General features: G+C 59.5%; 1 protein-coding gene across 6 annotated transcripts; it reads left to right on the plus strand.

Annotated features, from left to right (window-relative positions):
* The first annotated feature begins 5,986 nt into the window (after nucleotides 1-5,986).
* LOC136286622 (spectrin beta chain, non-erythrocytic 1-like) lies at nucleotides 5,987-25,597 on the plus strand. Of its 6 annotated transcripts, XM_066178406.1 has the most exons (34): nucleotides 5,987-6,670; nucleotides 9,774-9,881; nucleotides 11,262-11,417; nucleotides 12,103-12,234; nucleotides 12,328-12,519; nucleotides 12,601-12,684; nucleotides 12,801-12,919; nucleotides 13,074-13,188; nucleotides 13,453-13,539; nucleotides 13,830-13,945; nucleotides 14,123-14,279; nucleotides 14,493-14,598; nucleotides 14,717-14,799; nucleotides 14,967-15,092; nucleotides 15,168-15,299; nucleotides 15,554-15,810; nucleotides 15,928-16,051; nucleotides 16,215-16,409; nucleotides 16,719-16,874; nucleotides 17,340-17,560; nucleotides 17,884-18,061; nucleotides 18,377-18,523; nucleotides 18,747-19,145; nucleotides 19,470-19,589; nucleotides 20,706-21,383; nucleotides 22,116-22,205; nucleotides 22,627-22,707; nucleotides 22,903-22,989; nucleotides 23,116-23,207; nucleotides 23,412-23,497; nucleotides 24,066-24,132; nucleotides 24,253-24,416; nucleotides 24,698-24,832; nucleotides 25,044-25,597. In XM_066178406.1, the coding sequence occupies exons 1-34, from the start codon at nucleotides 6,242-6,244 to the stop codon at nucleotides 25,277-25,279; spliced, it is 5,655 nt and encodes a 1,884-aa protein (XP_066034503.1). In that variant the 5' UTR covers nucleotides 5,987-6,241; the 3' UTR covers nucleotides 25,280-25,597. The 6 variants fall into 6 exon arrangements, with proteins under 6 accessions (XP_066034503.1, XP_066034498.1, XP_066034501.1 ...); XM_066178401.1 differs by having other exon boundaries at nucleotides 14,493-14,599; nucleotides 14,721-14,799; nucleotides 20,706-22,205; XM_066178404.1 differs by having other exon boundaries at nucleotides 14,493-14,599; nucleotides 14,724-14,799; nucleotides 20,706-22,205.
* The last annotated feature ends 156 nt before the right edge of the window (nucleotides 25,598-25,753 follow it).

The raw sequence follows: 25,753 nt of genomic DNA on the forward strand, positions 1-25,753 counted from the left end.
AGAAAGAGGGAGGGGAGCACTGCTCTTAAAGAAGGGTGTCTTGTAGAGGCTGGGAAGGGGAAAGAGGATCCACTTGGATAGGATGGAGTTAACTGTGGAGCTGGTGGAAATGAAAGCAGCCTGGAACTCTGGATGCTGGAAGACGACCAAAAGAGGTATATTTCTTCCTGGGTAGAGCTTGTAGGAAGTGAATGTTTTCCCCAGCTTCCTTTGAGGTCATATGAGGTATAGCTGGAAGCAGAAAAGTTCCACAAAAATGACAGTGGAGTGCTGGATGGTGAAACTTTTCATAGTAGTTCAGAGCAGAACTTGCTGTCAGTGCATCGTGCTCTTTGCTCACACTCCAAAAGGACATTGCAGCCTGGATGCAATGGTCCCAGCTCTCTGGGACCAGTGTCCCCACAGTGGGGCAGGACCCAGTTCTAGGGCAAGCCAACCTGGCTCAGAGCACAGACAGGAGCTGAGGTGTGCCAGCAGGAGGAAACAGCCCCCCAGCTGCCTCACAGGGTCACTCTCTCCTACAGAGGCTCCCCAGGGCTGGATGGAGGTGGGCTACTTGTGCTTGTCTCTTGACTACCTGTGAGCTGAGCTGCCTCCCTGTGGGATGGGAGTACCTTAGGGCTTGCCAGCCCAGGCTTCCTGCTCCTCCATGCAATCCCAAATCCTCTGCAAAACAAGGCTCAGGTGGGGCAGAACAGGGGGCAGGCAGGGGTGCAGGCAGGCAGAGCTGTCCCAGCTGCAGGGCCTCATCACACACACACAGGCCCAATTATAGGGCATGGTGACACCCTGGCTTTGGGATGACAGGTGCCCCTCGCGCAGCCTTACCAGAAGCCCCCTCCCTCCCTCCCTCTGGGTGCCAGCTGGCAGATCCCTTCCCTTGTCGGCCCTGGCAGCTGGCAGGGGGTCAGCAGGTGGGGACTTCCCCAGCTGCCAGCTAATGCCACTAGAAGTAGGCTGGCTCATCCCCCTCATTGCACAGGGGACAAGGAAGATGCCCAGCAGACACCTTAAATGCTGAAGTGAGGTGAGTAGCAAGGAGGCCAGATGTGACCAATCCTGCTCCTAGCTTTGGCTTTGTCTTGGGACAGGCACTAGCCAGTGGCCTAGCCCACTTCTGCCTTTCCCACACCTATCCCAGAGGTCTGTGTTGGGTGGGCCAGCAGCACCCAGGGATGCACAGCACTGCTGCTCCTGCTCCTCAGCATCCCGGAATTTTCTGCACCTCATACGGCCCTGCCTCACGCAGGCCAGAGCTGCCTGCCCTTCCTGAGGGTTCCCCCTCTCCCACCAACTGCTCATGTCCATCCCACAGGCACAGGAGGGGGGCCAGGACTGCAGCCCATCCCCACCTGGCCCCACCAGCTGCCCCAGCAGCTGGGCTCTGGCATCTCCCCCTTGGCTACGCTTCACTCTGCCCCAGGCCCATGGCTGCAGGAATGTCATTCCCGTGGGCACAAGGGGCCTTTGTGTGAGCAGAGCTGGGGTGTGGGGGCCCAGCCCAGCAACTCAAGCTGGGGCTGGGGAGAGCCACAGCTGAGGGCTTGTGGGTGGGCAGCAGCTGACTCTGGCATGGCCCCACAGCCCCCAGCCAGGCACGGCAATCTCCCTACTACTGCAAGGGGTATCAAGGAGGAAAGCCCTCTCCTCATCCTCCTTGTCCCTACAGCACCAGCAGCATCCTGCAGTCACTGCTGGCTTGGGAAACAATACCAGTACAGAGCTGGCATCACACTGGTAAGCCTCAGCACTTGTGCCAAAGGATGCTAAGGTCTCGGCCACCCCACGAGGGGAGCAGGAGAGCTGGGGCTTGGGGCAGAGGCCAGGAGCACCAGCCAGCAGCTGCTGGATTCAGCCTTTTCCAACAGCTGCCGTCTCAGCGCCAGCAGCAGGGAATGTGCATGGGCTGGGGCTTTCCAAGGCCCGGCCACAGTGCATTAAACAACCTATTTATAGCACGTGTGTCCCTCTTCAGTAGGAATGGCCTGTGCTCCTCCTGCATGGGGCTGGGTGCTTGGGTGCCACCACTGTCCCCACCACCAGCACCCGCTGGGATCCCTGCCATAAGGGTGAGGTTTCCTAAAACAAAATACTCTTGGCCTTCCTGACACTCATCTTCCTCCCCTGCCATTTCTGAGAGCTCCCAGTGCTGCGCAGAGCAGATTTGCAGCAAATCTCATACATCTTGTGAAGATGCCCCTCTCCCCAGAATCCCTGCAGAATATGATGGGGATTTTACCATACAACAGCCTATTGAGGCATCAACAGGTGCTGATGGTTGCTCTGTCCCCTGTGCCTGCCTCTGAGATGGCACGAGGCTCTTGCCCTCCCACAGAGCAGAGATGCTGGGAGCAGGCCGAGTGCTGGCAGGTCACTCATGGTGTGGCCTGTGCCACGTTTGCCTGTTGTGTGATGGGGCACAGGACTGCTTGGAAGACATTCCCTCCACAAAAGGGCAGCAGCAACCAAGAGGAGCTGTACCAGGAGGTAGCACAGCCATCTCCTGCCCAGACACTGGCAGGTCACACACCCATGAACTTCCAGTTGTGCCTCCTCTGAGGCGGCCTCCCAACGGGTCCATCCTCTCCCAGAGGAGATGGAGGTGCCAGCTGGCTCCAACCCCAGGATCTGCCCTGAGGATGTGTGGGCTGTGAGCTCAGCAGCAAGAAGGAAGGGGCTGGGCTTTGGACAAGCTGAATTCTCAGGGCTTTGGGATGGCAGGGAGAAGACGACATGAGGACAGCTCTGCACAGTCCTGCCACCACCCTGAGGATAGATCCCTGTGTGGGCTGCTTCCAGCCCTGCTTTCTCACCAGCACTGCTCCACCCACAGGCTTACCAGAAGCCCACATCATCCTCATGCTGTCCAGGGGCATCTCCTGCTCCTTGTTTGCTGTTGTGCAGCTGCTAACTGATCATCTGAGAGAAATAAGTACTATGGAGGGGCATACAGCCCCTGTTTAGGCTCGGGAAGTGGATCTCAGCCTTTCCTATCAATTAATAGGTGATACGTGGTTGTGCAATTGATACAATAAAGAAAAAAAAAAAACGGATGCCTGAAAGGAAGCAGTCTTGACACATACCCAGCAAAACGTAAGCCAACCATCTGGTGAGGAATTTTGAGTCCCTTGGTGGAGAGGGATGAAACACAGACAAGTAAAAAGTGTTGAGAGACAGAGCAGTGATTGCAGGACCAGAAAATCCTCCATGGATCAGAGAAGCTGCAGCAAGGCTCTGCATGCCTCAACCTAGGAAACTCATGGGCAGGACTCTGCTGCCCTAAATCTTGCGTTTCAAAGTAGATCAGGGTGTGATTTTGTTTTCTTTCAAGGTTGCATTCTCTTCCCAGCTCTGGGCATTACTCGACAGCGGAGCAAGTTTACATCCCTTCAACTCCCTGGGCTGCGTTTTGCCCAGTTGGAGGCTAAAGACCCTGACCTTCCAGATGGGGAAAGCAACTCGGCAAGATCTCTGCATTTTTGGCAAGAGACAAAAATCTGCCTTTCTATGAGTCCCAAGAGCTTGGCAATTAAGCCCTGTTCCTCCTTCTTCCCAGTGCTCGGATGTTGCAAGCATCTGGCTCTTAAGGAAGGGTGAGAGCCTCCTGTGCTCCCTCCCCGGGAAGGAACAGGTTTCTGCAGAGGCCACACACTACAGCCCCTTTGTTCCCAAAGAATTTTCCATCCACTCCCTTGTGTATCTCGGCAACATTACACTCAGATACAATGCAACACTCAGAGGCAATGCTCCCAGGAATGTGCTGCAGCATCTCTGCACCTGGTCAGTACCTCCCTTTCCCCATGGGACTGCAGGACAGGATGCCCACAGTAGGGATGGCAGGATGATCAGTTCCCCCAGTTCAGGTAGGGCTTTTCCTAGGAAAAGGCTCCCTAGAGAATAAGATGTCCACTCTCCTCCATTACTGTCATCACTAACACTGACATGGGGTGCTGCATTTTCATCCCAGTGGTCCCCAGCCTGCTCAGGAGTGGGATGCTGCAAGTGCCCTCTGTACAAGAAGAGGATATTCCCAGTGGAGCTGTACTGCTGGAGAAATCAAGGCACCAAGCAAGGCTTATCTAGGATTGGCTGCAGCACAGTGAACCCGGGAGTCTCAAGAGCAGGCCAAGCACTGCACTCACTGCCTCCCTGATTGAAGGGGAGATTCACCCTCCCGAGGAAACATAAACCTTGACACAGCTGCAGCAAAGCTTTGGTCCCGCTTCCTTCATCTGGGCTCTTCCTGCTCCCCATAGGGTAGAGCCCTCCCAGAGCCCTGAGCCTGCACGGCCGCCTCTGACCACAAAACACCCGGAGCCTCTGGGAGGCCAGTCCCAAGGGGTTGACGTCAACCCTGGTCCTTGAAGCTCTGGGGCCATCGGGGAGCTGTTTCTGCTTTCAGCACATGGTGTCCCTGTGCTGAGGCATGACCAGCCTGCTTTCCTCATCCATGGCTGGCTCCCTGCGAAGAATCCATGGGGCTGGAAAAGGTCACCCTGGCTGAACTAACCACCCTTGGATGGGACTTACTGGGCAAAGGACAGCTTACAGCAGGGAAGCAGGGAAATGGAGCAGAAGCTTTTGGTCCCTCGTGTCTGTTCATTCTCCTAAATTCTTCTTGAGCGAGAACCAAAAGTAGGGCCTTGGCAGGGTTTTGGAAGAGAACAAGGGGAGGAAATGAAGACAGACATTCACCAGGAACAAAACAAAGGTTCAGCACAGAAGGGAAGCAGAAGGGCACAGACATGACCATGGACCTTCCTGCCTGCACCCTCACTCTGGCTAGCTTGTGCTGCCCTGGCTGCTTGCCTCAAGCTAACTCAGCTTGGGAACACTGGAAGACAGCTGGAAAATGCAGGACACTCCTTACCATCCTGCTCTTGAGCCACTCATGGAACCAAATCAAAGCTCTTTCTCAGGGGAATACCCAGTTGCTCCTCAGTGTATTACACCTCGGGCCATCCCTTGCCCACTCTCCTTGTTGGCTCACCTGGTCTGCATTCCTGGCTCTTACAGGAGCAGGGTGACAATTGCTGGCACTGGCAGGGAATGACAGGCAAACTTATTTTGGACTCAGCTGCCTGCTCAAGGGCTATGGCAAAGCCTTGTAATGAAACAGAACCCCACCCTGCCAGCCCACATTTCTGTGGTGGGCAGATGTTGATCCTCCCTCGCCCCCCTTCTCTCCCCTACACTGCCACCCCGACAAATGGGGCCTCGGCTGCGAACCAGTATCACTTTCAAGGAGTGTGTGTCGGGCCCGGGAGGAGGGGGCATTTAAATGAACAGCTGGGGAGTTTTGTTGTCCCTTGCTCTGGATCTCTGGAGCTGTTCCTGTCATTTGGGCTGGTGGCAGGTTCACGCTGGGGAAGCTGAGCAATCCAGGCTGCTCCGGGAGAAAGAGCTGAGTGGTGTCCCGGAGCAGGAAGGATCCCCAAGAGGGTAAGAGTGACCCGGGCAAGAGGCGGGAAGGAGCCCCCTCCAGTGCTTCTCCCTCGAGCCTGCCCCCAGCAGACCCCGCACTCAGGGGGGTGCGGACCCCCCAACATCCCGCTCAGCTCAGACTTTCCAAAACGTGAGGAGCTGCCGAGCACCCCCGCTACTGCAGGTCAGCCGGGGTGTGACGCCGTGCCCGCAGGCTCGGGGGCAGCATGCCCGCCCCGCCGCTGGCCGCCCCGCTGCTGCGCGCCCTGCTCGCCCGCCTGCTGCCGCTGGCCCGCCGGCGCCTGCTGCCGCCGCTCCGCCGCCTGGGGCGCCGGCTGCGCTCCCGGGAGAGCCGCCAGGCCCTGCTCACCTGCCTGCTCTGCCTCCTCAACCTGCGCAAGAAGGCGGACGACTGATCCCGGCCGGCCACGAGCAGGGACGGGGACGGGACGGGAGGGACCCGGCAGGGCGCGGCGGCTCCTCCCGCCTGCCCGGCCCGCCGCGGGAGGAGGGACCGGGCAGGGGAGGGGACGCGCCCCGGCGGGGGCGGAGGGCCCGCCCAGGCAGCCGAGGCCGGACGGCCGCCCGAGTCTCGCCGCTCCGGCCATGGTTGCTGGGCCGCCCCCCGGGCCGCTGCCCCCCGCCGCGGGGCCGCCCCGCCGCTGAGCGCCCCCGCCCGCCCCGGGGAAAGAGCCGGCGCTGCCCGGGCGATCTCCATCACCCACTCTCCCGGGCGGCGGGGGACCTACGCTGCCGCTTCTCCCCACGGTGCCCGGGCCGGGACCCCCGGTGCCCGCGGGCAGCGGGGAGAGCGAGGATGTCGGGCAGCACGGCGAGGAAGGTGCAGCCCTTCACCATCAGCACCAGGCTCTCGCTGCCCAAGTGTGCCGCGGACTTCCCCGGAGACGCCTGTCCCGGCATCGCCCTCGCCTCCGCGCTGGACAGCCACCGCGGCCTCCGTCGCAGCATCAACGAGCGCATTTCCCTCTACCTGGCCCACGCCCGGGCCGGCCCCGCCGCCCCCGCGGGGCACCCCCGCTGCCTCAGCGCCGGGGAGGACGGGGGCACCGACGAGGACCGCCTGAACCGCAGCTCCCTAGCCCGCTCCATTAAGAAGATCACGCTGTCCAACTGGTACGGGGACGCTGGCACGGGAGAGGCAGGAGGACCCGGGGACCCTGCCCGCGCCAGCGGCGAGAGGAACCACAACAACAACAACAGCAGGACAGGGAAAGCTCAGTTCAAGGTAAGCGATCCCGGTACCCTGTGCCCTGCTCTCGCCCCATCTTTCTTGCAGTTCCCCATTCCTCGCTGCCAAGGGATGGATAGGTCCCGGGGAGGCTGCGCCCATCCCTGTTGCCGTATCCCCATGCCTTCCAGGCAGCAGTCGTGGCAGGGCTCCTGGGGTACTTGTTTTTCCTCCCATGTGCCCCCCACGCACTTCTCCGTCCCAGCAGGCTGGAGGGCAGGAAGTCTTCGCGAGTGAGCGGAGATGAGCGCTCCCCGGGGTTGAGATGAGCCAGAAAAGCCCTGCCCCAGAACCTGGCTATGGGGGGCTCAGCTTTCGAGATGCCTGTGATGATGCAGTTGAGTGCGGGGAGCTGGGAACTCGCTCTCTCGTTTACCAGAGGGGAAACGGAGGCTGGGAGAAGGGAAGTGACTCATGTAGGGCCGCACAGCCATGCAAAGCTGGGACAAGGCTAGGATCAGGACCCAGGGCTCTCGGCACCCCGCCCTCCAAGTCTGAGCGCTAGCAGGCGCAGAGGTACGAATTCAACAGTGCCGGAGCCCGGGAGAGAGACCCCCTGTGTGGGTGGGATGGGGCAGAAAGCATCTCGGAGACGTCGCAGTTTCTGGCAAGAGCAAGCAGGAACTCCTTGGGATTTAACCCTGACCTGCAACAGCTGGTTTCCCGGCAGGATAGTGCTAGGGAGAGCCGCGCAGCCCACTGCCAAAACCCTCATCTTCATTGCCAATAAAGGCCAGGCACAGTCTCGTAAGAGGTGCCGCTTCCTCCGGCACGCAAGCAGCTCCGCGCTGGGCGGCCGGAGTCTGCGCAGCCCAAAGGGCATCGGCATGAGGGCTCCCCTCTTTCATATAAGGTAGGGACACGGGCTGGGCATGGTGGTGTGGGACTCTCGGGAGGCTGCCAGGATCGGCCCCTCCTCCCTGTCCAGCATGAGCATGTGGAGCTGAAAGAGGTGGGCAGGCTGCAAGATGGAGCTTCGGGAGGGAAAGAGGGAGCTGGGGGCAGGGGAAAACATGTGGGATGGCAGCTGGAGGCGAGGAGGGACATTATCTCCCACACAGAGCACGGTAGTGCTTTCCCAAGGATGTCCCGCAGCCCTTGGACTTGCCCTTTACTCCTGCCCCGTAGGAATGAGGGACCTTCTCTGGGATGAGCACAGTGCTGCCTAGGAGGGTCTGGCCCCGCTTCTCTTGGTCGTGGGAAGTCACTATCGCCTGTTCCATGGGAATGCGGCAAGCATATGTGCCGTGTTAATTCTGCTTTTGGAGGGGGAAAGAAGTGTTTGCAGAGGCGGCAGCTGAGGCTGCTGCACTCGTTTCACGTGTGGCTTTGCACATGTCATGAAGCCTGGGGTGCTGCTAGCACAGCACAGCGCCTCATGGATGCTGAGGCAGGCACAGCTCCTTCTCCCAGACTTCGGCTGCTGAGAGAGTTTGTTGTTTTGCCGGATCGAGGACCCAGCTCCAGCCAGAGGGACCGGGGCGGGGGGGGGGGGGGGGTAGTCCCGGTGGAGCAGCTCTGCGGGAAGGATGAAGTCATCGCTGTGCTGGCAGCCCTGTTTTCCTGCGGCTGACGGATCGTGAGACAGGGACTTTAAATAAAGCTCCCGTGTCACCTGCAGGCTTGTCTCCCACAGCTGAGCCTTGGGAGCCAGCATGAGATGTTACTGCAGAGCACCTTCTAGGGTCTTATGCCTCACAGGCACTTCACATTTAGCTCCCTATCATTCCCTAAATATGCATCCAGACCTCTCAGCCCTGTGGTCAGCCAAGGAGGTGCCTTCCCCTTCTGATACCATCCTGATGAGTTCTCACTGTGCCTACTGGACTGTGATTCAGCCTTGTACTCTGTTCTCCCTGCTTGGGATGGGATGCTGTGGCATGTGGCAGTGGTCTGTCCTCTGCACCCATGGGCCAAGTTTTTCAGGCCCTTGGAAAGGTCCAGTGGTGCTGTTCCCCTAGAGGTTTTACAGCTGTTGGGCTGTTTGTAGGGTTCGGAACCTTTTTGGTGGCAGCAGCTCTATGCTGGGGGCTGCCATTCATGTCAGGACTCTTCTGCAGTCCTGGAAAGATGGTGAGAAGCCGTGTTCTGTGCAGGGAAGGAGTTCTGATTTGCCTAGGTTCGTTTCCCTTGGACAGTGTCCTCAGTTTAGAGGGGTTGAGCAGCGGTGGGCTGGCTTTGGCTGGTCCCGGCACCCCGTTTGCAGCAGTCTCAGAGAAGGGGTTGTCAGGGCACACTACACATTGTCCACCACCCTGTTTCTGTTGCCCTGTGCCTGCTTGGATGGCTGTTACAGAGACAGCAAGGTGGCCCCAGGAAGGAGGTCTGTAAATTAGCCTGTTATATCCAACAGCCCAAGAAAAGATCCATCTGTAGAGGATGAGGCTTAATGCCCTTGGGCATGATCCAGACAATCCCACGCACCTCTCCTCCTGGGGCTGTGCTGCATCAAGGATAAGGTAATGTGGAGTTCATCCTGGACATCTTCTCTGTGCCTGGCTGCAGTCCCTGGACTTCCTTCCTTCTGCCTCTCCTGCTTCCACCCTCACCCCTGTCCTTTGGAAGCCCTTCCTTGCAGGCTAGCTGCCCCCTTAACTCATCTCCCAGCCAGGCTGAGATCAGGGATCAGCAGCTGAGGGGATTCAGGTTCATGATGTTGAGATTAACATCATCCTGTGCCCTCATGCCTCTGCCCTGCTGTCCTGGAAGAGGGCAGGGGCGTCTCACTTTGAACATCCTTAGATGACCAGGGACCAGTGGTGATCACTAAATGGGTTTCTGCTGGTTTTGGAGCCAATTAAAAGAGAGAAAAGGGTGTTTGGGGTACTGGGAGCTAAAATGGAGAAGGCACTGAGCAAAGCAGGCTTAGGAGCTCTTGCCACTTGCCAAAGACGAGGTGGGAGCTGTGGATGCTGTTTGGAGGAGCCTGGCCTAGATGCCTAAGGGGGGTTGGGCAGGAGCGCAGCCGAGCAACGCCTGGGCACTGCCAGCAGCGCCTCTGGCCCGGGGCAGGGGGAGGTGGGTGAATGTTCCTCTATCCCCTTGGCTGCCAGGACAGTTAAGCACTACCAGACTCACAGCTGTGCCTTCCTGCCTCTAGGTCTTCCTCAGGAAGGATGTGGATGCAGAGGACAAGCAGCAGGAGCCCGGGAGTGTTCAGGCCAGTGTTTTCTGCACTCCAGTGGACAGACGCTCTCCCTTCTATGCGGTATGTCCCCCTGCCCTCAACGTTAGCGGGGCATGACATGCAACTTGGAGCTGAGCAATGAGGCTGGCTGCTGGTGGTGTGCCCAGGTGTGGATGGAGCCTTGCCTCTTTCAGTGAGTGCAGGGACAAGCAGGGCATGATGGGGCAAGGAATCAGCCTCCCAGGCAGCACCCAGAGGTTTTATTGCTTCCAAGGGAGCCAAATTATGGGCTCCTCCAGCCCTGGCTGAGTCGAGCGACTAAGGGTCACAGAGTCACAGGAGGGCCTGAGAATCTGTGTTGCTATTAAAAAAAAAATTACAGAGGATTTCTGTAGTTCTTGTGGTTAAGTAGAACAGGCATTGGAAAGTGAGTCCCATGCTGCCAGCAGAGCAGATGCCAGAGTGCTTAGAGAGCCTGAAACAGTTGCTTGAAGCCCACTGCACTACAGGCTCCTGAAAAATTACTCCCTAGTGGACTCGGGGGCAGCTAAGACTGGGTGGGGCAGCTCACACTCAGCCCACTCAAGGAGAAAGGGCTGTCCCAGGCTGGCCCCAGGAGCAATTCTGCCTGCTGAGAGGAGGCAGCAAGCCCTGCACCTTTGGGTTCCTCCTGAAAATGATCAGTTTCCTGTTTGCCACCAATTAGTATGCAGTCAGATCCCCATCTCGGGGCAGAAGGGTGGGAAGTAAGTGCCCGGGTGATGGTGCTGTCCCCTGGGCTGTGTGCAGCTGGGCCCAGGGCTGAGTTTGGAGAAAGGCCAGCACTTTCATTGGCTGACCTTTGCTGTCACCTCTGGCAGAGCTGGAACCCTGACAGAGGGTTTCGTCAGCATTGACTGCCCACGAGGCCAAATCCCAGGGGAGATGCTGCACTCTCTGCCCCCTCCAACCACTCACCTGGGATGGGGGTCTTGGGTGCCACCAGAGGAGTGGTGGGGCTTACCAGGAACCTGCCCCATGGCCCCTCTATCCCATCCCCTGGCAGCATCCCCCTGTATGATACCAAACGGATGCTACAGACATGAATACTCCTCACAGGGATGCACTGCCTCAGGCTGGATGGGCAAGCACTGCATCCATCTCCAGTGTGAGTGCTGGGACGAGGCCAGGTGCTGGGTACCGTCCCAACAGCCTGGAATGACCCAGGGAGTAACCCACTTGAGGGACAGCCCAGCAAACCCCTGCTGGGGTTGCAAAAGCAGCCAGTGTGGCCTTGGTAGAGGGAAGTGGTACTTCAGTGCCCTGAAGGAGAACCCCAGATATGTCAGTGAAGGAGTGGAATCAGGAATAAGGCATGCTGACCTACTTCACTTGGGTTTCTGAAATGCTCCTGGGAGGTGATGGGGAGGGCTCCCTGGGACAGCACACTGACACCCCCCACCCCTCCTCTGCTCCCTACAGCTGGCAGGATCCCCGGTGTCATCACCCCAGAAAGAGAGCCCTAAGGGCAAGGAGTCTGCTGCAGCCCCAAGATGCAGTGGGCGAAACGATGTGGGAGGAGCCCCCCTCCTTGACCTGAGTCCTCTGAGAGCCCAGTTCAACCGGGAGATGCTGCAGGTAAGGCCAGCTGGGGCCCTCGCCCAAGGGGCTGCACAGGAAGTGGGATGGAGGGCCACCAGCAGCCTTTCATGTGAGCTGTGGGGTGGGGTGCACAGCAGGGAGGGCTGAACTCCCAGCCCGAGCGAAGCCATGGTTGTGGCATGAGATCATGTTTGGCTGCCTCTCCCTGGCTGTGAGCCCCAGGGAGAGGGGGTCAGCCCACACCAGGGCCCTGCTTCCTCTCCCTGTGCGCATGCTCCTCCCGTCCCCGTTCTCCTCCACTCAGACCCTGTCCCTTCCCAGCAGCGTGGGAACCGAGCTGGCGGGAGGGCTGCTTCCATGCCACAGTGGGAAGAATGCATGGGTGTTTGCACTGGGGAGCAGGGTGCTGCAAGGAGACATGCTTTCTGCAGGGGTGTTCCATGCAGACTGGCCTGCTTGGGCAAGCCCAGCTTCTCTGGCTAGGCTGAGGCAGATGCTGGAAAGAAGTGAGGTGCTGCACACCTTCACACCCGCATTGCCACAGATGCTGTCCTAAGTGCCTGTGCTGCTGGCCTGTTGATTCCCAGAGCAAATGGGTTGTCAGCTGAAAGGGTGCACTCCAGTCCCTGTCACAGCTTTGGGAAGGCTTAGGCTTGGGTCCCCAAAGCTGTGTCCTTGAGGTTCTGGTGTGGGCTGCCACATGGCTCTTGGTGTGTTGCAGGCAGAGACCTGGGTGCGAGGCAAGCTGCGGGACCTGAAGGACGGCTGTGACCTCCAGGACTGGGAGGAGGTGGCTCAGACCTTGCAGCGGGACATGAAGGACTTTGAGAACACACTGATAAAGCTCAATCAGGTGAGGCCAGGCAAGGCATGGCGTGGCATTGCTCCTGTTAGCCACAGGGTCCCTGGGAAGCCCTGATGCTGAGTGGGTCCCTTGGCCCCACAGATGGGCGAGCAGCTGATGTGGAGGGCAAGCCCCAGTGCTGAGGCCGTGCGGAGGCAGCTGCTGGCCCTGCAGGACCAGTGGCAGCTCCTGAAGCAGACGGCTGCCAGCCAGAGCAAAGCCCTGGGGGGGCTGCGGAGCCTGCAGGACTTTAACAGGAAAGCTGAGCGGCTGGAGGCGTGGATCAAGCACAAGGTTTGGGGGATGGGAAGCACAGTCTGGGAGAGGGGACAGCCTGGCTGTCCCCCCACCTTCTCACACCCTTGCCTGGCCCAGGAGGAGAAGCCCTCTCTGGCAGCCCTCCTGCAGGAAAGCCCGGACAAGATCCAGCTCACCCGCCGCATCCTTGACTTGAAGCAGGTGAGAGGCTGCCGGGGGGCGGCCAGCCTGTCAGGGACCCCAAATACCTTGAGGCTGGGGCATGGCACAGGTCCCTGAGGAGGGATGCTGACGTCTTTCCTCTCTGCTCGGGCCAGGAGGAGCAGCAGTTCCAGAGTCTGCACAAGGAGCTGAACAGCCTGGCCCAGAAGCTGGAGAAACAAAGCAAAAGTGAGAGCAGAAACATCTCAGCCCGGCGCAAGCACCTCAATAAAACGTGAGTGGAGGACACATGGGCTGAGTAGGGCTGAGCCCATCACCAGGAGCTGACCAACTGGGAAGCAGGATCTCCCAGACTTCCTGGCCTAGATCTGCACAGCTCCCCAGACAGGCACAGACTGCTATTCACCTTTCCCCTTCCACCTGCTCAGGTGGCTGCGGCTGCAGGGGACCTTGAAGGAGCACCACGAGGCTCTGCAGCTGGCGCTGGAGGTGGCCTCCTTCCTCCAGCAAGCAGATATCCTGCTCGGGGCCATCCACACAAAGGTATCTGCACTGGAGCCAGGTTCACCCTGGTGTGCAGCGCTGTTGCATGGCCTGAATGAAACTTGGTGGGCAACACCTTGCTCTTGTCCCCTGTGTGGAGGCTCCTGTGGTCCCAGCACTCTCAGCCTGGGGTTTGGGGAGAGAACCAGTGGATGGAGAAAGGGGGCCAGGTTGGCAAGTGCAGCCTTGCACTGTTTCTTTCTGCTGGAGCTGGGAGCAGGGCCCTGTCCTCGTCCCACTGTTGACCGTGGCCTCTTCTTACAGCAGAGCAGCATCTGCAGTACAGGGAAGCCAGGGGAGGGCGAGCCATGCCAGGATCGGGATGTCAGGGACATAGCCAGCCAGGTGATGGTGAGTGCAAGACTCTGCCTTGTCCTCTGAGCCCTGGGAAGCATCCTGACAGAGGGGGAATGTGAGCCTTTCCAGGTCAGCTCTGCCACCACCAGCGCTGTGTGGGTGGCTGAGGCTGTGTGATGGATGGGGGAGTCTCCTTGGGGACAGCCAAGGACTTGGGATAGGCACTCACTGCCTCTTCTGCCCCCGGAGGGCTGACTGTCATCACGTACTTTCCCCATGGCCATGGTGGTTCATCCCTCATGAACCCTCTCTCCATCACTTCCCAGCTGCTCTCTCTTCTCCAGATGCTGGATGTGACAGTGTCCCAGCTCCTAAACTTGCAGCCCAGCCTGGCCGCCCGAGTCACCTCAAAGCACCGAGACGTAAAGGAGAGCTGGGCACAGCTCCAGCAGGCGCTGAGGTAGAGCATAGCTGGGCAGGAGCACCAGGGTCCCAACCCTGACCTCCCAGCACTGGAGCCAGAGGCTTGGGAAAGACCTGGGCTAGCCCCTAGCAGGCTGTCTCTGGGGCACCAGCTCCACTCAAGGTCTCTCTTCACCCTCTGCTCCCCTGGGCTTCTCTTGCCTTCCTTTCCCAGAATAGGGAAGGCTCCTGGGAAAGCTCCAGCACAGGCAAGCAGTTCCCCAGGGGGCAAAGCTGCAGCTCCAAATGTTGAGCCTCGAGGAGAAGATAGCAGTCGTGGGGCTGTGGGTAAGGAAGCAGCAGCCAAATGGACAAGAGGACTCGGCAGCATGGTAAGCACTGTCTTCCTCCAGGTGTCTTCAGCTCCTCTGCTTCGAGAAGACAAGGGAGCCTATGGGAAAGGGGTTCAGGTGTTGGGCAGAATCCAAGCTGAACACTCCTGGATCTGGTCCCACCAGTTATGGGATGTGATAAGTGCCAGGCCTGGGGCAAAGCAGGTGAATGCTTGTGCTGGCCAAGGAGGAATGGGAACCTTTGTACCACAGGTACCAAAAGATGTGCTGGAGAAGATGGCAGAGCACAAGAAAGGAGAGGAGAGCAACCCTGGCTCCCCAGCAGTGGGACAGCCCCCTCACGGAGGGGACAACAAAAGGTACCAGCTTTGTGGAGGTGACTGTGGGAGTGGGACAGAGTCAGAGGGGACAGGCATGGGGTTCCTCTGTGCAAGGGGGAACCTTGCAGTCCTGACTGTCCCTCTCCTCTCTCTGCTGGAGGAGGAGAGAAGCAGAGGCTGAGTGGGGGATGCAGCAGCTGGAGACCCAAGTGCAGGACGTCTGCCAGGTGGTGAATGCGGTAATGTCTCCCCAAGAGTCCCATTTGCTCCCTGCCCATCCAAGAGGAGACAGTGTTGGGGAAGAACTCACTTCCCTGACCCCCTCCTGCTGCTCGTGGGCATGCATGGCTTGTGCACACACACCTGGTCTGGGCACTAACCCAGCATGTCTCCTGCTCCTTGGCAGACTCTGTCCCCATACAAGGAAAGTGTGGGTGTGGGAGTCCCCCCATGTCCAGTGGTGAGCCTGGAGGCAGCACGGATGCAGCAAGAGCCCTTGGCCCCCAGCTCCAGTGCCAGGGCTGTGCTCCTGGTGAGCCTGCTTGGATGTGGGGTGGGGGGAGGGCACCAGGTGGGGCCCATCCTGACTGCCCTCCCTGCCTCCCAGGAGGGGCCAGCACGAGGGAGGCCTCCCGGGAGCCCTCAGGTGGAGGCCATGCTGCGGGAGCTGGGGGAGCTGTGGGAGGACCTGCAGAGGAAGCACCAGGAGAATGGCGTAGTGCTGCAAGAAATCGATAAGGTATGTGGAGTCAGGGCTAGGGTGGGCACAGGGCACGCTCCAGTTGTAGCAGCTGGTTGGGGATCACCAAGTGAGGCTGGCACCTGTGGGGCCTGGGGCTGCAACACTGGCACCAACGTCTCTGCCTTGCAGATGGCACACTTTTCCCACTGTTCTGCCTGTGCCCCAGCTACCCCCAGTGGGATGCCAGCATGGCTCCTGCCTCCTCTGGGTGGCTCAGAGCCAGGCTGATGGGTTCCCTGCTCTCCCTGAAGGCACTGAGACTGGTGGGGGAGCTGGACCAGGCTGAGCGGTGGCTGCAAGCCGTGGCTGGGTCACTCTTGGAACCAGCTGCCATGAGAAGCCCGGCAGAGCTGCGCCAGGACCTGGAAGAAATGAGCCAGCTGGAGAAGCAGCTCCTGCTGTGTGGCCTCAAGCTGCAGGCACTGCGGGAAGAAGCAGCAGGCGAGTCGCCCACTGAGCACGAGGCGGCAAGGAAGATGCAGAGGAAAGTGGAGATGGTGGAGGAGAAGTGAGTCCTAGAGGAAGGTGCCTCTTCTCTGGTCTCCAGGTTGGGTGGGGAGGAGGATGCTGTCCCTGAGGAGGTGCAGACACTGCTGGCACCTCTGATGAGCACCTCTCCCCACAGGTTGGCACACGTGCAGGCAGCCCTGCGGCACCGGGCAGCAGATCTGCAGGACTCCCTGGTGCTGTCTGAGTTCCTGCAAGACCTGCAAGAGGAGGAGGCACGGAGCCAGCAGGGATCTGCAGCGGTGAGCAGCATGACCAGGCATCCTTTGGGATCGCACAACACCTGGGACTGGACCAAGGGTTGATCTGTGGTTGGCAGGGGGCCCTATTGGGTGTTCCCCTCCAGCCCAGCTGCCTGGGGTGTCACTCCCCATCTCTTATGTCTGGTGTTTCTGCTGCCTTCAGCCAGGGAGTGGGCGTTGCGGCTTGCAGGGGGGTTTTCCCCTGCTCTCAGCCCAGGCTGAGACATCTCCAAGCAGTGAGGACATGAGCCGCCCCTTGGGAGAGCTGCAGGAGGCTGTGGAGATGCTGAATGATGCAGCGAAGGAGCGGGAGCGGGTCATGGAGGTGGCAGCAGAGACGGAGAGCCTGGAGCGTCTGGTAGGGAATGGAGTCAGGGAGCCTGGGCATGGTGGGTCATCTGCAGCTGGACATGCTGGCTAATTGGGACAGGGCATGCACTTCAGCTGTCCTCAGTGGGACACAAGGGCACTGGGATTCATTGGGGACCACTCTGTGCGAGGCTGGTATCCTTGTCTCTCCCATGGCTGGCACCTGCCCTTCTGCAGCTGCATGGCAGGGTGTCCCCAGGCTGGGGTGGGCTGGGGTGGGCTGGGGCTATGTGGCAGATGGTAGCACAGGGGATTCCACTCCGGGACTAATCTCCTGTGTCCCCTCCTGCCCTTCCAGGTGGCGAAGGTATCCCCACAGCTGGAGGCCCTTCAGTGCAGAGCCAAGGCGCTGTCTCAAGACATTGCCCTAGCAGAGAACAGCTTCACCACGGTGAAGAGTGAGAAGGACCTGCAAGGGCTGCAGGACTTGCTAAGCTGCCAGCAGGAGATGGAGGTGAGTCAGGGCAGCACTGCCAGGGAGGTGTCCCATCTGGCTGGGACTTTCCTAGTGAGGTACTGGCCCCCCTCCAGGGGCCCAGGTGTTGTAAGCCTTGGCACACTGTGGCAGGGCAGGCTGGAATTTTCCAGTGGAGCTGAGATCTGCCTGCTCTGCTCCCCTCTGATAGCATGGGCCAGGTAAGGGGACAGAGCTTGCATCAGGTCCCATGTGCCAACACCCAGCTGCCAGCACCTCACTCGTTTTCCCACTGTTGGGAAAGCGACTCATGCACATGGGGCAAGGAAGCCAGGCAGTTCTGTGCTCCTCCTGTGCTCCCAACAGAGGCTAGCTCTGCCCACTCTCTGCTGCCATGTACCAGCATCCTCCCCTCTGTCCCTACATCCCAGAATGCAGGGGAGTCCAGCCTGGGTTCAGAGGGGTTGGATGCATCTTGAACCTTTCCTACCTTGTGATCTTTAGCATGCAGTGTCACAGACCCTGCAAGGACAGCTGGAGGAGCTGGAAAGGGCAGCTGCCCGCTTGCAAGAGCTGTGCCCCACCCAGCAGTGCCCCGTCAGCCGGGAGCTGCAGGAGACTCTGTGGGCCTGGGCAGGGCTGCGAGAGCTGCTGCGCGAGACCCGGCTCCGCGTGCAGCAGGCCAGCCGGCTCCGACACTTCTTCAAGGATTATTTAGCCATGATGTAAGTGGCAGTGATGAGCTGTTTGGGTTGCTTCTGTGGTGGTTGAGGGGGAGCTAGTGATGAGAGCATGGCATTGGCAAGTATGTGGGCAGTGCTGGAGCTGCAGCCAGGTGTGACCATGGGGAGCCTGGAATGCAGGGTTGCACCACAGCTGCCTGTTGTGAGGCAGCCCTGCAGCATCTTGTCCTGCCCCAACAACAGCCTTGCCACAACCCCACTGAGCTGCTTCCAGCTGACCCTGAGCATGGGAATGGCTTCCCTGGGGCCTGCAGGGCTGAAGAAGGGTTGGGCCATTCCTCAGCCTGTCTTTCACGTGCTTACAGCTCCTGGACGGAGGACACGCGGGCTCAGATCTTCTCTGAAAGCCCAAGCAGCTCCAGTCTCCCAGAGACTCCATGTGAGGAACTGGAGAGGAGAATCGAAGAGAAACTCAAGGAGTTTGAGGCACTAGCAGCAGCAGGGCAGCAGCTGGTGTCTGAGGAGCACTACCTGAGTGCAACAGTAAGGACAGGGGAAATGGGGTTGGGGGAAATTCTCAGCACTCCCTGAAGTTCTATAGGGACAGACCATGAAACAAAGAGCAAGGTGTGGGTGTAGAGCCCCAGTAAGTGGGGTGGGGACAGCTATGCATCCCTGGGGCTGCTCAGGGCAGGAAGAAGTTTCATCCAGTGGATCCTGAGATCTGAGCTGATGTGACTGTGACTGGATCCCACTCCCAAAAACCTCCTAACTGCACTGTTGTGAGATATCTTGGTAGGGTCAGTGTCCCTGGGCCAGGATTCCTTGCAGGCTGCCCAGCATCTCTCCTCCCCTCAGATAAAGGAGCGCTTGGAAGAGCTGCAGAGCATGCTGGGCTGGGTGCTGGTGCGCTGGCGAGCACAGAGGCATCAGCAGGATCTGGGGAGCAGACAGGAGGTCAGGAGGGATTCGGAGAGCCTCTCAAGCACATCCCCCACTGGTCAAGTGAGTACCCAGCCATGCTGAGATTGTCAGAGAGAATGACCAGCCTCAAGGCTGAGGGTAGCAGAAGCACTGGATGGAGTGGGTGGTACAGAAGTAGGGGAGAGATGTGTCCCAATACCTCTGGGAGTCTCGTGTTCAAGCAGGGCAAAGGGAAGGCTGTACTGAGAAATGCCTGGCTCCAGCAGCCCTTCCTTCATGTTCCCTCTCTTGCCTTGCTCTCCAGGAGCAGCATGCCTCTCGTGCTCCACCCCACCTGGAAAGCATCCACAGCCCAGTGAAGTTCATGCCCTGCTCCCTCCTCGAGCCTGTGCAAAGATCAGAGCCAAAGCTCCCAGAGAAAATAGCCATCTCCCCACCCGCATCACCCGACTCAGATGCCCCACCAGGAGTGGAGCAGAGCTGGGGGGAGCCCAGCAGCAAAACACCCCATGATGCAGAACCCCCCAAAGAGGTTGCCACCTGGGATCCTGCTGAGACCTCCACGCTGCTGCTGCCACCACGGGGCCCCTGTGGTCTTGGGGGGACGGTCAACCTCATTCTCAGCATTGGCAAGAAGGGCGAGAAGAAGAAGGCACAGCTGCAGGCCGGCAGCGAGCGGCCGGGGGAGGAGGCACTGCCAATGGTACGGGGGGATGGTGGGTGGCTGTGGCAGAACCACAGGCAAGCAGCCACACAGCCAGGGCAGCTCTCTGGAGCTGTGCCCCATGCAGACTGGGAGGCTGTGAGGACTGCAGGGTAACCCCCAAGCTGAGACCCCTCTGGGCCATTTCTAAGTGAGCTGCTGCAGCTGTGTCAGTCTCAGGAGAGGGGCCTTTGGCCATGCTGATGCTGCGTGATGCCTTTGGGCTGAGGCCGGCTTGCGCCACCCACTTTGCCTGTGCTCTCCTGCTGCAGCTCCTTGCCCACTCTGTCCTCTCTGTGTGTCTCTTTCTCTCCCCTTGCTCAGCTCCCTGCCACTAAACACTCAGGCTGTAAAACCTTTTGGAAGCGTTGCCAGGGGCTTTTAGGAAACACTTGGGGTAGCTTAAAGCGAAAAAGAAAGCCACCTCGCCAGCTGGTGGAAGAGGTAACGTCCTGGGGAAGGCTGCATGCTGGGCAGAGTGGCTGCATGGCGTGAACCTGCCTGCCACCAACCCTCCTGGCCATGCCACTGTGCCCTGTTGGCAGTGGTCCACTGGGAGAGGGAAAACCGTTCTGGTGCTGGGGGGTCCAGAGCGTGGGTGCTGGGACATGTGAGGAGGGGGCTCGGGCAGAGCTTGCTGCGGTTTGGCCCCCCATTCAAATAGTTTTGGTGGCCATGGGAGGTATGGCTGTCTGGTGGCCAGTGGGAGAGCCTCCCCTCTCCACTGCTGGGGGGCAGCAGCAGTTCCATGTGTAGCCAAGTGAAGGGGACAAGGGTGGTTGGGGCTGTGTGAGGTGCACATTTTGCAGGAGTGGGAGAGTCTCACTCCAGGTTGCTTGGCTTGTAACCCTGGGGCTGGGAGTCTGGGAATTTGTTGGGGCTTGCATCTGTTTGTTGCTCCAGAGCCTGTGCAAAAAGGTCTGTGTGTGAGGAGCCCCAAGGGCAGCCAGGTTCAGTAGCCCAAGGGAGAGGGCAGGAGGATGGAGAGGTTGGAGGGCAGTGAGGCAGGGTGAGGGGCTGCTGGGCTGCCAGGAGGGTTTTGGTAATGGGTGCCATCCAGCCTAATGGATACAGGGGGACCCTGTTCCAGCTCCTGCAGGCTCTTGCAGCTGTGGAAGCCCAGGAGGGGAAAGGTCTGCACTCGGTCCCTGCCCTTGCATTCCTTGGTTTACTGCCTGGAGCATACAGGGCTGGCAGGCAGGGACAGCTTGACTGCTGTCTCATTAGGCACCCAAAAGTGATGACTTGGAGGTTAGCAGTGCCAGGGAACAGCTGTATGGCAGAGTCAGCCCCAGCTGTACCAACCTGGGGGACTCCATCATGGGCAGGTTTCCTTGTCTGTCTCTGCCCTGCCTGCACCAGTGTGGGAGCAGCCCCCAGGGGACTGAGGTGAACCTCTGTCATTCCCAGCACTGCATGTGCTGCTGGTGAGCACTTTTGTCTGCCTGCCCTTGCAGCTCCCTGATTTCCCAGATGCAGCACGGAAAAGGGGCAGCTGGCACAGGGTGGTGGAAGCTCCAGCGGTGGGTATCACCCCTCTCTCCTTCTCTCTTTCCTCAGGTGCAGGTGGAGGCCAGGAAAACCTGCACGGCCAAGCGGCCACCCGCCGTTGTCCGCCACCCTCCAGCGTGCATTGGTGGGATGCCGGCTGTCTCCCACACCCTGCCCAAGGCCGGGACTGGCTGTCTCTTCAACAGCCTGCAGCGGCGGGAGCAGGCCAGGGCCGAGCAGGCCCGGCTGCTGACTCTCCAGGGCATCATGGGCGACAGCTCCCTGCGGCCCACACCTGAGGAATGCCATGGCCCCAGCAACACGTGGCCTCAGAAGTGTGGCTGGAGGAAAGGGGGGCCAGGGGCAGCTGCTGCTGGACCTCAGCTTGGGGAGCTGCTCCTCTATGTCAGGAACCCGCTGGTGCAGGACATCGATGCCGAGTGCGGGGCAGCCCCTCAGACCCCCTGCCTCCCTAAGCCAAAAATCACGTGTCCCCGTGTTTCCCTGGGCTCTGTGCTCAGCCTGGAGCTGCCACAGGATGCAGTGGTCCTGAGGTGCCACCGAGGGGCTGCAGCACGGCAGCAGGAGGCAGAGGGGCAAGAGCAGAGGCAGGATCGAGGGGTGAGGCCTTGGAAGCCCGCAGGCACACATGGAGTTGGATGGCAGGAAGATGGGCATCGTCCCCAGGAGCCCAGCAAGAGGCTGGGGATGTCCCCCAAGAGTGAGCAAGGAACATGGTTCGAGGAGGTGAGCTTCAACCCCAGCTACAGCCAGCAAAGGGCGCACTGTGCTGGGAAGGAGCACTGGAACCTGCAGCACCCCAGCAGCACCAGTAGAGACCTTCTGGACTTGAGGCCGAGGCGGCCGTCCCGTGTCGGTATGGGGGATGAGCTGACCACCCCCTTTGTCCAGGACGACAGCCCCACTGCCACTGGCAGGGCCAGGCATCACAGAGCTGCTTGGTTAGAGCTTGGATCATCCCCTGCCAGCATCCCAGGCAGGGCTGGAGCCATCCCCAGCCCTGCCTGTGCACAGCAGCCAGCCAGCAGCAGTCAGCCCAGAGGGTCCCCAGCTTCCCCTGCCACCCACACCCAGCTCTCTGTCTTTGAGTGGGCGCTGGGGTCTCCACAGCCCCAGAGCCCTGCCCTGGGCACTAAGGAGGTTTGCCACCCTGCCCACAGGCAGTTTGAGGAAGAGGAGGAGGAGCTGCAGGCCATCTGGGATGGGGCACAGGAGCGATGGGCACAGAGCCCACCAGGAGGCAGCTGTGCCAGCCACCAGACAGGCAGCAGGGCAGGCAGCTTGCCCAGCCCCAGCGCCACTGCTGGCAGGCCCCTCATCCTCTCATCAGCCAACAACGTGCTAGTGGCCAAATTCACGCTTCCCACCACTGCCCAGCTGCTCCACAACCCATCAGGAGAAAAGAGCCCTGGGGTGGTGCACAGTGGCAGCCCCAATGGGCTCAGGGTTTCCCCCCAGGTGGAGGAGCTGGTGTCTGCAGCCCCCTTGGATGCCTCCAGCGCCTGGGATCAGCGGAGGCACGGGCAAGAGGAGAGAGAGAGCAGTAAGGTGAGATCCACAGGACAGGGACTCTCCCTCAGGGTCAGGTAGGGGGCTCGGGAACACCCAAGGCAGCAGCTGGGTTACCCACTCCAGCAAACATAACCTGTATTTTGGGGGACTTCCTTACTCCAGTGGCCCCTTTTCTTCAGCTGGTGGAGAAGGGCTAGGTGTGGTATTTGGGGTCCCTGCAGCACACCCCACCCCCCCCCCCATCACCACCCATAGCCTCAGCTAGGTGGCACTTCACCCCTAAAGCTGACACACAGCCCAGCCCCTGCCCAGGTGAGAAAGTTGTTCCTCATTGTCATCCCACTCATATTTTGGCATAGCTCACCAGGGACGCGTCATAGAGACCTCACATGCATGGAGGCTGAGGTGGCACCACCAGCCCCAGAGAAGTTTTTGCTCACCCTCTGTGCCCTTGCAGGTCCTTCCTGGTAAAATGGAGTTTCAGATGATGGAGGGGACACTGGAAAGGAAGCATGTATTGCAGACAGGAGGGAAAAAGGTACAGACATGGCTGTGGGGCTTCTTTGGGACAGGGGTGCTCCTGGATGTTCCTGGAACTACCATGGCAGTGCTGCTGGCCATTCTGGAAGGGCAGAGCCTCAGAAGGGCTGGGCTGCATTTTGAGTGGTATGAGACCATCTCTTTTCTTCCAAAGCTGTTGGCATCACAGCTGTCCCCTGCTTGTGTCCCACAGGCCAGTTGCCGGGCCTGGGGCCTCTTCCACGCCGTGCTGATGAGGCAGACACTGTGCTTCTACCAGGACCGCAGGGACAGCCTCAAGGTGCGCTGGGGGAGATTGGGGTGACAGGGGAGGGGGCTGGCAGCAGGGTGATGGCTCTGGGCCCCATGGACAGGGAAGGCAGAGTGTCCAACCCCACTGTTGCTTTTTCTTTCCCTTGTGCTGCAGAGCTCCGTGGTGGCCCTTCCCCTGAACCTCTCTGGGGCAGTCTGCACCCCAGATGCCGAGTACACCAAGAAGACCAACTGCTTCAGGCTTCAGTGAGTCCCCAGTCCAGGGCAGTAACCACAGCCCTCCTCAGTGGGTGCCTGCTGGGGCAGGCACATACCAACACCCCCAGGCAGGACCGGCTCAGTGCTTAGTTGAGGATTTCCTTCCTTCTTTCTCACCTGCTTCTCTTTTCTGGTCTGGTGGGGGCTGCCCTATCTGCACCCTACATCACTGTTCTTCCTCTCTCCCTGCAGGCTGCAGGATGGCTCTGAATACCTCCTGAGGGCCCCCACCCAGGCGCTCATGAACGAATGGGTGTCCAAGCTGCAGCAAAACTCAGGTGAGCAGCCCTTGCAGGCCGAGCAGGGGCCCAGCTCTATGTGGTTACCATGTTTGTTCAGCCCCCGCTGAGCCCTTTGATACATGGGGGGTCAGAAGAGAAGCAGCACAGTATTTTACTCTGATTTATGCATCCTCCTAGCCTGCCTTGGGAACAGCAGTTCTCTGCCAGGCAGGATTTGGAGGCTTTGTTTTCACACCACATACACAGCTATAAATCAGGAATAGCACAACTGACGTCAGTGGTGCTTCAGAAGCAAAAAGCCCGTGTCAGGAAAATTATAATTGTGCCTTGGTCTTCCTCCATATCCTCTGGGCTTGGAAATGCCTTGCTTGCCCTTGAGGCAAGGAGACTGGTAATACTGAGGCCTTCCTGTTGCTGTACCCATACCTGAGGAGTTCAAGCCCTGCTATGAAATCCTAGGCTGGTTGTCAGGACTAAGAGCAGGCACTACAGCAAGAGGTTGGAGGAGCAAGCCATGCAGCCTGGTCACTCAGATCAGGGACTGGATCTATGCGACAGTCCTGGGCACTGCCAGCATCCAGCAGGATGTTTGCTGTGTCCCCAGGTTTCCCCAAAGTGGATTACTTCCAGGCAGCGGCACAGCGTGTCGAGAGCACTGGTGGTACTGGCAGGTGAGTAGCTAGGAGCTGGCCAGCTGGGTCCTGCTATGACTCTCTCTCACATTTGCCAGTGAGTGCTGCTCCAGCAGGACATTGGTGGGCCAGTCTTTGCTAAATCTCTGCCTCTTTCAGTTTCAGCAAGGCCTCTGTCCCTGGGACCTCCCACCTCCAGGGACACCATCAGGTCACAACCACCAAGAGCCAGGAGGTTGTGGTGTTACCCTGTGCAAGCACACTACTGCAGCGGCCTCTGGGCAGCCAGGATGGCCCGGTAGATGGGCCTGTGGCAGCAGCAGGTGACTTTGCTGTCTGGCTGGGTTGCCACTGTCCTCCAGCTTCTCTCCCCAGCCCAGAGAAGTACATGCGAGAAAACTGGGGGAGGCTGAAGGCTGTCAGTCAGTCTTGAACTTGGTGGTATCTGGGCCAGGAGTCCCAGGGCTTGGGACCTGGGGAGAGGAACATTTATTTTGCCTTCTGGGATACTGAGATGGTCATACATTTCCCTCCTCTCTCTGGGGCTGACACAGGGGTGTCCTGTGATTGCCTTGCCTTGTGACATGTCTCCATTCTGCTTCAGAGAATGCTCAGGGGACTGGGAACAAGGGGCAGCAGTGGTCACCTAGGGCGTCCCCCGGACTGTGGGACAACATCTGCCCAGAAGATGACTATGGGCTGGTGGCCAACAAGAGGAGATCCTACTCTTTCACCTCAGGTACAGTCCTGACTTCGCTGTCACCGCCAGGAGGTGGCACCACTGCCTCTGTCCCCACAGACAGCCGAGGACAGATGCGATGCTGCTCCAGGCATGCACCTGGTCCTACATACCTGTGCCTTTGGCCGCAGCCCCCATTTGGGAAGGGCTCTAGAGGGCTGCCAGGGCCTGCTGGCACCCTGCCCCTTCCACTGACTGCTCTTTCTTGCAGCCACCTACCAGAAGATCACTCCACTGGCCGTGCCCCAGGAGCCGGCGGGGGCCGGGAGCAGTTACTCCGTCACGCTGTACATAGGGGAGCAGGTGTCGGCCACGCCCCGGGCACGCTGCCACTCCTTTGTGGCCCCAACAGGCAGCCCCCGGGACACACGAGGGGAGAAGACCACCAGCCCCCCTCGCAGCAAGAACAAATCTGTCTTCAAGAAGTTCTTTGGGAAGAAAGAGTGAGCCCCAGACAAAGGGAGAAAATGCCCTAACCTGCCTCTTGTCCTCCTTTTGGGCCATTCTGGCTTGATCTCTACTCCCAGCACCAGTTCATGGCTCGCTGCCTCCCCAGGGGCAGGAGGCTGTGCCAAGTGGCTCTGCTGCAGCCAGTCCCGGGGCTGCCCTGTGCCCCAGCCACTGCAGCCCCCAGCCTCAGCCTGGTGCTGGGCACCCCTCCTGCCCAGTGCTCTTCCTGGGTGCTGCTGGCTCCCCAGGCATCCTAATGACACCCAGCACAAGCAGAGTGGGGTGGATGACGGTTTTTATTAAAAGATAAATAGACGCTTAGCGTGGGAGCTTTTTTGTCCAGCAGCACCCATCAGCACAGGAGGAAAGGAGCTCTCTGCAAGGTGGTCCTTGCTAAGGAGTCAGGGGAGTGTCAAATGAGGAGGGCCCTGCAGTGAGGTTCAGTCCTGCTTGGGGGGAAGCCTGAGCCGT

This window comes from Chamaea fasciata, unplaced genomic scaffold (genome assembly GCF_029207755.1).
Source record: "Chamaea fasciata isolate MVZ Bird 193981 ecotype frontalis unplaced genomic scaffold, bChaFas1.0.hap1 SCAF_3, whole genome shotgun sequence".
NCBI classification, from domain to species: domain Eukaryota; kingdom Metazoa; phylum Chordata; class Aves; order Passeriformes; family Sylviidae; genus Chamaea; species Chamaea fasciata.

Coding starts and splice junctions, on each gene's coding strand:
- LOC136286622 (XM_066178400.1), top strand. CDS start 6,242: ATGTCGGGCAGCACGGCGAGGAAGGTGCAGCCCTTCACCATCAGCACC. Junction 14,800..14,966: donor TCTGCCAGGTGGTGAATGCG/GTAATGTCTCCC, acceptor GCTCCTTGGCAG/ACTCTGTCCCCATACAAGGA. Junction 18,524..18,746: donor GCACATCCCCCACTGGTCAA/GTGAGTACCCAG, acceptor CTTGCTCTCCAG/GAGCAGCATGCCTCTCGTGC.